Raw genomic sequence first — 11560 nt, 5'->3', positions numbered from 1 at the left:
ACAAAAATAAATTTATCAAACTGAAAAATAAATATAAAACGACATGATAAAATCGCATGATATCAAACACCAGATTCAATTGATTAAGTAATTTTAAGCACAAATGTGAAGAAAAGAAGCTAGCAAATTCAACATCTTTGTCATTTTGACAGCTACTGAGAAAACAAAAGTAGTGTGAATATTTAACTTGAGCTTCAGGGAAAAAATGCCCTCACGGTTTTACATATTGTCAGAACAAACCATCAAAGAAAACAGCTGTCAGACCAACTGAACAAACCATCAAAGAACAAACCATCAAAGAAAACAGCTGTCAGACCAACTGACCATTAAGATAATTGTTGGCTGCAGCCTGAGTGTAGTTGTGTGATGGAGTAAGACTAATGCTCAATAAGCAGACAATAAGACATTTGATAAAACACAACTTTATAAATCAAACAATCTCATAAACCTAAACAACAAATGTCTTACAACTGTATGATATAATGTCTCTCTCTTAGACATGGTCCCAACATGAATGGCGCAACAGTTAGCATGTCTGATCTCTATTGAATTTGCTTAATATCCAATCACACATTTAACCCACAGTTTTTTTGTGATGCCTTGTGATGGGCCATTCTTTTTTACTTTATGCCTTTGTTTAGCGGCTTAGTAACAAGACAATAATCTCACCAGCAGGCAACTTGGATCCTTAAGGCGTGTTAACCCAGATCAAGACTTTCAGACAAACTTGTGTTGAGGGACTCTATAAACCCTGTGACTAACCCAAAATAAAATCAATATAATAATTTGTCCTTAGCTCCAGAAAGCTTTGCTGTTTCTCAGTATTTCTTATAGTATTTTGAATTAAAGGTTTCTGAATATGTGTACCGTTAATAAACAGTAACAAAAAAAGCACCAATCTACAGCAGGGTCCTCCAGAAAACATTTAATGTTTGCACACAATATTTGCCATGCTCATTAATATATTTTAATTTTGATGATGATCACATTCCATAACAAATGTGGAATTAATCAAATCAATGCAAACTACTTCCACCACTTCCACCAGTGGTCCAAAGGCTCAGGAAGTGTGTAGGTTTTGTCTTTCACATCCTGCTCATCTTATTGAAAATCAAATAAAATCAAAGATACATTAGAGAGGCATTATACCAAGTATGATTAACAAAGCAAACAAACACATCCAGTGGGGGTTTTGTTTTGTAAAGTGGAGTCGGAAGTAGTATTTTGTCATCATCGTTGGACTGACGGCATCGCAGTTTCCGGGAATGTGTGCTCGTTTTGTTGTACGGGGTAGCTAGGAGGTAAACAGCCAATCTTTCAGTGTATTAAATTAAATCACCTGTATTTCGTATTATAAACACATTACAGATATTAAGGTCGAAGAATGCCTTTATTTTAAAAAGCGTTATAACCAAATAACTGTATTGTGGAGTGCAGTTATGCAACACAAATTTAATATATCAAAATAAAAAAGAATCCACCACAGTGTGTGGGATTGAATCATATGCCGTGGCGTGTGTATTTGTGTATGTGTTTGTGTGCACCCTGGCTTTAGTGTACTTCATATCAAACACAGTCTCTCTCGCTTTCTGCAGACTGTACAGTCTGCAGTGCGTCTGCTTTGCCACATCTGTATGTCCCGCATGCCCGGGCGGGGACATGCAACCTCGGAGGAAACCATGGGAGAAGTTTGTAAGGCTGAGTACACGGGGACATGCCGTTTTCTGATTTGGAAAATTTGCAATGTCTCCATGTCTGTATTCTTCGCTCTTGCCACATATGTTCAGGTGAGGGTGTTTATTTATTTCCCAGCGCCTGTCCCCTCTTCACTCACCACGCGTCTTTATAACTCGTGATCGATAACCAAACATTGACCCGTGTTGTCCTCAGATCAATGATCCGGACGCTGGTTTGTGGATGGTAAGATCACACCCACCCCTCATGTTGTGATCTGTTCCATGTGAGGGGTCATTGACAGAGTTTGTGTTGCAGGTTGGGTATGGAGTTCCTGCAGCTCTCTGTGCATTGATTGGCTTCAAACCCCATTTGACAGGTACAGAGACAAGTTCACACCTGACCTGTACTAGTTTCTTTACTGCCCTTAAAAAGATGGATCATCTGCTGAGAAGGAAAATGAAACGCTACTTTACTGATCCACTCGCACTCTGTTTTCCACGTTTCACAAACAGTTGAACTCTGATTGGGTGCAGATTTCCAGTACTTAAAGCGCCATCTAGTGGCCTTGAAATGTCTGTACAAACTTGCAGAGACAAATCCATTGCACGTGTGTTTTTAAATGTTTGGTTTCTTCGCAGAGACTTTGCCCTGGAGGCGTGTTGCAGATCTCCACGTGATGATATCTAGTGCTGTGATTGCCACGTTAGGATGGAATCTTTATAAAGGGAGGATCACACACATCTTCCATCAGGAAGAGGGCAGGTATGACTTTGATCCACTGATGCTCAGATAATATACACACATATAAGATTAGATTAGATTAGATTCAACTTTATTGTCATTGCACAGTACAAGTACATTTACAACGAAATGCGGTTTAGCATCTAACCAGAAGTGCAAGCAAATAGCAGTTAAAGTGCAGAGATGGAATATGTAAATAAATATGAAGTACAGTTAGAAATATGCAGGGAATATAAATGGATATATAAATGGAATGTGAACCGTATTAAGAGGTAAGGTATGATATAAGAATGATGAATACACTAAGAGCAAGATAAATATATAAAAATATGAATACACTTTAGGTGGGACAATACAGTAGGAATAAGTTAAGTGCAAATGTGCTAATGTACAAATGTTCAAATGTGCAAATGTTCAGTGGATGTGCAAATGTTCAGTGGATGTGCAAATGTTCAGTGACTGGAGGAGGTTGTGTGGCAGTCCAAGCCAGGGTGGAGAGGGAAAAGGCAGTAGAGTCATTGGAGAAGATGTGTTTGCACACCAATGCAAACGTCTTGTACAGGATAAAAATGTACTCTCATCATATAGTTCATACTGTTTTCTTAATGCACTGTTCATACGTAGGGATAATTTATATTATAATACAAATCATTTGCTCATACTTAATTTTGGCGTAATGGCTTAATTTCTACTTTTCTGTCATTATTTAGTTTTTATGTGGAGTCTTCTCAGTGTAACATTTTATGAATTAAATGTTGCAAACCCGGCGCAGTCACTATTAATGAATTATATGAATGGCAGTGAAGATATCAGTTTGATAGCAGAACTGATAAAAGTTGCATGTTATATAATTCTTTTTTAAATCTCCTTTTAGAGAAATTTCTGGTCTGTCATTGACGGTTGTTTGGCTTCTCCTGTGCCGCCACTCTGGAAGGTAACGTTATTGGAACAGAGGATTTATTTCAAATCTTTCGATGAATTCTATTGTGTCCGAGAGATTGATGCCTTTTCAATGTTCTCTGTCAGGGCTCCGGTCGGGATCCTCCGAGTCTCCACTGCCGTTGCCATCACAGTCTTCCCCTTCGTGGCATGGACTTACTACTACGTCAATAAAGAGCTGAGATCCAACTGGCCGTCACATTGTAAAACTGCTATTTAAACATCAACTTCCTGCCAATGTCTTCGTTTATTAAGGTTAATTTCCTGATGTTGTTTTGACTGAAAATGTACAATCATGCTGCCAACAAAGTAAAGTAAAAGTTCTTCTAGTTTCATTACCACAAACAAATTTATTTTTTCATCTAATGTTTATCTTCTAGCTGTATTGCATCAATATTACAAACTCTGTGTTATAGATCAAGTTAATGTTTAATTTTGGTCTAAGACTAAATGGATGTGATTGATTTTCACATTTACTCCGATATGTCCCTTTCAAATGAAGTGCACTGTGTAAATAATGGACAATGAAATAATAAAAAGTTAATCAAGTTGACATAAATATTTGGAAGATATTTTTCTTTTTTTCTTTCTATCTTTTATGAGTTTACATTCCAGTCTTAAGGGGGCAGCAGAGCACAGACCGGCTGACAGGATCATAGAAGAAGACTTGTTATTACACACTGGTCTGAGATCAGCCCCCTGAGTTTTTCATTGATCATATTCATCCATCAGGAGTGTGGATAACTGACCTGAGAACAGCGGTTGAATGGACCGTGTTGCCCCTCACTCATCACGTTGTGTAAACCAGTAGCCGCTTCCTTGTGTCACTGAAGGTTCAAACATGGCGCAGTGTGTGTTATACCACAGGTTGTTTCACAGTAACGCCAAAGTCCTGCAGACATGTTCCTTCAGACTCACCCACAGCGTTTCACGGAGAGAGAGCGGACTCGAACACTCGCTGTCACCGCGGAGAGAGCAGCGCTGCCCGGTAGGTCACAGCTAGCTCCCTCTACCACCTGCTACACCAAACTCCATTCACAAATCTGCTCATTTAAGGTACAAGTGAGGCTGCAGCTACGCTTCTGGGCTCACGCGACACTTTAACCTTTCATAATAGAAGATTAGTTTCATTGTTTTAAGCAAACTGAATGATGAAATGTTAGGAAATATGACAAAACAGTTGTCATCGTAGCACAGCCAATTACCCTCTGAGAGTAATATGGATATAACAACACACCAAACTCCATATTGAAAATGGTCAATTTATCATGTCAGTGAATGTCGACGAGTATCTCGATAAATGTCACATTGTTAATTATTTGAAGTTCAAAGCTCCAAAGTGAACGTTTGTTTTTAAACTGTTCTTCATGAGCAAAGAAAAACAAACGCCAAAAACTCATTTTATACATCTCAGGTAGATCCATATAGTTTTATACCTCCACACTGTGCTCGCACAATGCAACAGTATTGAACCTGTTATATTGCTTTTGCTGATCATTATATTGTTATAATCATTGATATAGTTTTAGAGTACCTTTTACAAGTACGAGCAGCCATTAGTTTAAATTCTAAATAATTCAGTGGATGTCTCTAATTACCCATCAGTCTTTCCATGAAACGACACAACCTTAAATTGGTGAATGTTTGGCCTGATGTCGAGCACTTGTGGAGATATACAAGCTGTGATATTGTGATTCATGGCCTGACCTCTAACCACAGCTCTTTATTTTCTTGTATTTCCTCATCAGCAGGTGAACGTGAGTCACTGGCTCTCCTGCAGAACGACACAGTGGCTGAATGCACACTGCACAAGAGCATTTTCCTCTCTGCCTCCTCCACCCCCAGGAGCGGCTAAGCCAAAGTCGTCTGGAGTAAGTGACTCAAGTTTAATTAAAGCTTATAAATTCATACAGATTTGACAGCTCTTTATTTATTCTAGTGTAATTAACTATCAAGTAATGAGTTTATTTAGAAGGGTCAGATTTTGAATTAGTTTGGAAATGTCGTTCTAAAATGTAAACGCTGCAATTATACAGGGCGTTGGTGTCTTTGTGTGTTAGTGTTTGAATCATTAATCATCAGAACATAGTCATAGTTGAGTACTTTGATATATAGCAGTTATACAGTTGCTCAAGCTTTCTGTCTGACCACAGTCATAATATTTATACTTAAGTCCCTCATGTTAAATAAACCGATCATGATTCGAATACAACTGGCATCAAAGTTTGTTTAGATGATTGAATCTGCGAGCTCATTATTTAAACATTTCAGGCTGTCTGGGAGAAAAATACGATTTTAATTTAAAACATGGAATTAAGTACAAATAGACTCAAGTGGTGTGTTTTTTCTCTTTGTCTCGTCTTCGTAAAGCCTGTGACATGGAAATCTTTAGCAATAACATTTGCTATCGGCGGCGCCCTGCTGGGAGGGATGAAATATTTCAAAAAGGAGAAGGAAGAATGTGAGTATCTTAAACTACCTTTAGACATGCACTGAAGTTTTCCTGAAATTTTCCGGACCAGTTGTAAATAAGAACACAAACGTCCAGGTCAGTTATGCCGGCGGTTTTCTGAAACTTTTCCTGCCAGCCTCCCGGTAATTTGTCTTGTTATTGTCAGAGTGAGCCAATGTGAGAACACCGCAGGAAAATGCCCAGAAGATTCACGGTGAGCGGATGACTGAGTTGATGAAGTTTTTAACTTTTTTATTTAATTCTGTAACTCTGCAGTGATTGAAAAAGAGAGGCACAGGTCGATAGGAAAAGCGGCACTGGGTGGTCCCTTCTCGCTCACTGACCACAACAATAAGCCTGCCAAGAGTGAGGACTTCCTGGGCCAGTGGGTCCTCCTCTACTTTGGGTTTACTCACTGCCCAGACATCTGCCCGGATGAAATTGAGAAAATGATCGAAGTTGTGGATGAAATAGGTAATAGAAGCAGATTTCATCACGGACTGTTTAGACACAGCAGGAAGTTAATTTACCAAACATCCTGTTTGTGCTTGGCTTCCCACAGATAACATAAAGTCTCTTCCAAACCTTACACCTATCCTCATCACCATTGATCCCGAGAGAGACACAGTAGAGGCCATGGCTACGTATGTGAAAGGTAAAAAAACAAGAAAAGCATGAAACCCTGCACCTTATTGATATAAACAGTGTTTCCTTTCTGGTTTAATATTAGCACTGGGAGCAGGCAGACCTTTTCTGATCACTCATGCATTGATTTGATCTCTATAATAGTCTATTCTTAGTTATACTAATTTTGACCAGTGGTTCTTGAAGTTAAAAACGAACTGATTCAATTTCAGTGGTCAAAGGTTAAAGTCACTGTGATGTCATATGAAAAATAAAGCTTGATAAGGATGGTTGCACTTTAGGAAGATATCAGTTGCAAAAACAGCAACTGCATTAAACATTTTAGGTCTGTAAACACCACTATTCAGTTATTTAGGAGTTTTCTGGATATCAAAATAAAATTTGTCCTCAATGATAAATAACCATTGATAAAATGTGTAATCGTACGTTTCAGAGTTTTCTCCAAAGCTGATTGGCCTGACGGGGACAACAGATGAAGTTGAGCAGGTTTCTAGAGCTTACAGAGTGTATTACAGTCAAGGACCAAAGGACGAGGACAACGACTACATAGTGAGTTCAAAACGGTCTCTGTTGTGACTCTCACGACATGTCTTAATAATGGAAGGATAATGTAGGACAATACATTCAGGATTTTGTCCATTAAGATAAGTATCTGTCTAACATCCACCTCTTGTTGTCCTTAGGTTGATCACACAATCATCATGTACCTCGTGGGGCCAGACGGAGAGTTTGCAGAGTATTTTGGACAAAACAAGAGAAGCGTGGAGATCTCCAGCTCGATAGCGGCGTACATGAGAAAGTACAAGAAGGAGAAGTGACCTGCAGCCTTTTAAAGCCAATCACAGACTGACAATACTGTCTTCAGGTGGTTCTGCGTAATCTGGTCAACCTAATTCGTCATTATTTATTTTGGATACGCTATTATATTAAGTTAATGTGTCAGCAGAAACATTCCTTGCAATGGATGAAGACAGACCTGAGGCCTGCTGTTGTCCTTATCTTCTACATTATTGTCAATAATCGCTTCACACTCCGGCTAATTCAAAAGACTGCACTTCCTGGTTGAAAAAAATTATATATGAACGCTTGAGCTCCAGCTTCTCAATATCTCTGATTTCTGATGCCAACAAGAAGGAAATATCTGGAGACAGATGTAAGAAATGAAACAGTTGTTTTTGTGAAAAGTCAAAATATAACAAATTTTTTGGGGATTTTTTTTATTTGTTCTTTACAGAAATTAAGTGTTTGAATGTGAACTAAATACAAACATTTGTTCTCCCTAGGCCCAGATGATCAAGAGTAAATTAAATCCTGCATCAGTTTTTAGACCCTGTTCATTACTGGCATCAACATGTGGATCAGCTGAGCCGATCATAAGTGGACAGTTCAAAGAACAGGCTTTTCTAGTTTATTGTTGATATATTGATCTGTGTATGTGTTGAACCGGAAAGGACAAGAATAAGGACAGAAATACATAACTAGACTGAGGATAATTAGCAATATTGTTCAGCTGAGAGCACTGCTAAGTTTATTTTTACATTTCTTACAGGGCACTTCATACCCACCTTGTTTGGTGTTAGTCCAAACTTTTCAGTTTAGTCCAAACCAGAATGATAGGTGTGAAATGTGCCTCAGAACATGGTCCAGACCAACGGACCAGAATTGACTCTGACCCGAAGAGGTGGTCTGGTTCCAGTTCCAACTGGACTGGGGTTTGGTTCCTTTGCAGTGTGAAAACATTTTCTGGGGATGGTTATGATAGTTGGGACGGCATTACACCCTGGAAGAAGAATAAGAAGTAGAAGTGTGGAGCACTGAACCTGAAGTTGGTGATGCCGGTGGTAAAACCATAATTGCAGTGGCAACAAAATGAACCGGTTCATTCATTTTATCCACTCAAATTGAAAGACTACTACCTGCTAAGCTAACACACTGACATCAAATGCCCCCCCCCCCCCCCAACTTCTACAAACCAATCAATGTCATGTATAAGTAGACGCTGCCCACATATGTGATAAGGACATAACGTACATATGTCATACTCAATTCTTTAGTGCAATGGGAAACCAAAAGTAATTAGAACGAAGTTAAACAATGTCACAAAGACGTGAAGCTTGGTTTAGATTTTCAATTAGGAAATGTCACAATTGTGACAAAATATTATTTAAGGAATTCATAGGAATCCAATAATTATGTCACAAATTACTATATTTGCTATTATCTTGTCATTCATATTCTTTTTAATGTATAGCATTGTTCTCAAACACTATCGGTCTTCACATAGTTTTTTTTTTTCTCCATTTTAACAGTTGCTACATTCTTATCCCATAAATATGACTCCATCAAGTTTGTATAGACTGAGGTCACCATGATGAAGAATTTCTTTAAGATAGAATTTCACTGCAGATTGATTATGTCATTAAAAGCCTCACGTTTGCTGAAAGATCCTAATGATTTCCAGTAGTCTCATTTGACAGCCCTCCCTTTGCTCATATATTTCCATAAATTTCACAGACAGGGAGGAGGTACGAAGTTCACATTCAGAATAAGAACATTCATTCAGACCTGAACTCAACCACCAGCCAGTGCTGCTTTATTAATATCGTCTGTGGTCCCACACCTGTCGTGTTCCTCCTTTAGAAATGGGATTAGAAAAGCAAACACAGCAGTTGTTTGGCTCTCTGCAGCCAGACACCACACTCATTCCTGGAGGAGACAGGCCTTCCACTTCACATGCAGTGCTCAGAATGGAACAAATTGATTTCTGGATTGATAAGTTATTTAAAATCCTCTTCAGTGCCACCCCCGAGCCTTAATTTCCCAGAATATCACTAAAACCGACTGAAAGGATTTTTGAATTCCTGGCTTTTATTAGTGATTGTTTCTATGGTGGAAAAAAAAAAACTCAACTAATATATTTTAAACATAGAAAAGCTTCCAAATTCAATAACTTCTTGACTTAGTTATCATATAAAGGTCAAATAACATCCATTTCACCACCTACATAGTTCCCAAATTAAATGCCATTTGATTTGATCGGGCATTAATAATGATAATGCATTTTATTTATATTGCACCTTTCAAAACAGTTACAAGGTGCTTTACGAGTAAATTAGAAATTGAAGGAAAACAATAGGAAATAGTTAACAGTTATATTGAAAGCAATTTAGCGAGTGTCAGATAGCCGATTTAATTTTGAATAGATAAAGTAGCTTTTTTAAGCACATCAATCTACCCTCAATATCTCCTAATGACATTGAATTTACAAAAGTATTCACACTCGTAATGCAGCAACACAAGTCAAACTGCTTGGCACACCTTCAGAGTTTCCACAGAGTCTTGAATAGTTCAAATTCTAATCTTCTGAATTTCAGGCCTTAAAGTCTTAAATATGTTAAAATATCCCAATCTAGGACTTAAAGATGTTTAGTTAGGAATTAATTGTATTAATGTTCATTAACCACTACTTTTGAAATATTTTGGCGGCATTAATAGCTTTTAATGACAGATATTAAATCCCTTTTATTAAACTACAAACAAAACCCTCATGGGAACTGATAACTGATCATTTTAAAATGCTCAGAATTGATCTCCATACACTCATCTGTGGGAAAGACTATACCTACTGTCTCTGTCTATAGAGAGAGATAACATTGTGTTTTCAGGGTTATTCTCTACTTCACCTTACCTTCAATTATGAGGAAGTGTAAGACATTCTGATTATCTGATATTCCTTCATATCTGCTGTTCTTGAAATAGGTTTAAAATTTCATTCATTATGGTCTTGATAAGTATAATCCTTCAGAAATCTTGACCTGGATTAGGGCAGTTTGTCTGCTTCCTCCCCTTAACCTCTGTTGAACTAGATGGGAAGCAATTCAGCTGCCATCATCATCTCTCTCCACAAATGTATTACTTATATTAACTTGTATACTTTTGCTCACACTTGTGCTGAAAGATAAACTGTCGCTCCAGTCTCGGGTCGGTGCATTTGTATTTCGCAGCATTCATCCATCCCTGGGTTCTGACCACTGTTAGAATGGTATCAGCCCGGTGAAGAGCAGAACCTGGTGTTGACCCGACAGTGTTTAGATTTCTGCCCTAAAGGTTTTTCCTTTGCTCTCTTGTCAGATCAGAGTATATGTTTCTTTGTCCTTTCTGAGTCCTTCAAGTCAGTTTGGGAGCCTCCGAGCGAGACGCCATGTGTCTTATCACTCGAAGCAGCCTCCATCTTCCATCACTCTACCACCTGATTGATGGAGAGCTGCTGAGATGGTGTCCCCAAGTTTCTCCTGAAGAACTTTGATGTTTACTTGTCAACCTAAACTGCAACAACAAAGACAGCAAAGAACCAAACTGCATTTGAATTGACAGTGATTGATGTGTTGAGGCCTCTTGACTCTTTGGAGACCTCCTGCAAGCGGCTCACTCCTGCTCAGATCAGATCGATATAAATGCTGTTTGCTTTCTTAGCTGCGGAGTCGTTTGGTCGTAGAAACGACAGATCAGTGAGGGATTCTTGTCTAGGTGCTGAGTCTCCAGAAAAGCTGCCGATAGGAAAAAACTGACTCAAGTGTGGCATATAATTCTTTTTTTTTAGATTAATCATCTTGTGAGTCGAAGAAAACACATCACCAGTTGTTCTCTGACTTTTTGTAAAATTTTCCCTTGTGTGATTTGCAGTAGCGTTGCTGTGAACCAGGTCCTTGTCTCTCCCGTTGACCCTCTAATCCTATACAGGTGCACCCGTCGTCAGATCTATTTTCCACCCGGGTGATGTGGTGGTCTCTCCCCGGCACACCCAGCTGATGGGGATTTTCTCCCTGCCTTTTCTCTTTCTTGTCCTGTGACCTCCTCCGTTCACATCCTCTGGCCTCCACATGCACATTTGCTGCTGTGTCGCGACGTGACAGAGGGGTCGGCGAACTTTTAGTCCCCCGCGCTGGTCAGCCTGCCCGAACCGTGCTTGTCTACCCAGAGCCAATTATAATCGCAGCTGTTGCCAGACCTTCAAGTGACTTTAAGAGGCTATTTAATCAGCAATTAGTCTGTCTGTGATACACTGCCAGACGGAACGCTCATTTCATACAGCGCTGTTTGCCCGTA

The 11560-nt window shown here is 39.0% G+C and overlaps 2 protein-coding genes across 3 annotated transcripts; both read left to right on the top strand.

Annotated features, from left to right (window-relative positions):
• The first annotated feature begins 1247 nt into the window (after positions 1-1247).
• tmem220 (transmembrane protein 220) lies at positions 1248-3916 on the top strand. The gene is made up of 7 exons (XM_062409075.1): positions 1248-1301; positions 1596-1787; positions 1891-1920; positions 1993-2053; positions 2316-2439; positions 3293-3352; positions 3445-3916. The coding sequence occupies exons 2-7, from the start codon at positions 1635-1637 to the stop codon at positions 3575-3577; spliced, it is 561 nt and encodes a 186-aa protein (XP_062265059.1). The 5' UTR covers positions 1248-1301; positions 1596-1634; the 3' UTR covers positions 3578-3916.
• Positions 3917-4109: 193 nt separating this feature from the next.
• Positions 4110-7773, top strand: LOC133971487 (protein SCO1 homolog, mitochondrial). 2 transcript variants are annotated; one of them, XM_062408859.1, is made up of 7 exons: positions 4110-4345; positions 5109-5228; positions 5728-5818; positions 6086-6283; positions 6372-6464; positions 6888-7003; positions 7138-7773. In XM_062408859.1, exons 1-7 carry the CDS (start codon positions 4199-4201, stop codon positions 7270-7272), a joined length of 900 nt encoding a protein of 299 aa, XP_062264843.1. In that variant the 5' UTR covers positions 4110-4198; the 3' UTR covers positions 7273-7773. The 2 variants fall into 2 exon arrangements, with proteins under 2 accessions (XP_062264843.1, XP_062264842.1); XM_062408858.1 differs by having other exon boundaries at positions 4113-4345; positions 5106-5228.
• The last annotated feature ends 3787 nt before the right edge of the window (positions 7774-11560 follow it).

Source organism: Platichthys flesus, chromosome 16, assembly GCF_949316205.1.
Source record: "Platichthys flesus chromosome 16, fPlaFle2.1, whole genome shotgun sequence".
Classification (NCBI taxonomy): Eukaryota; Metazoa; Chordata; class Actinopteri; order Pleuronectiformes; family Pleuronectidae; genus Platichthys; species Platichthys flesus.
This window is presented reverse-complemented; position numbering and strand designations above follow the sequence as displayed.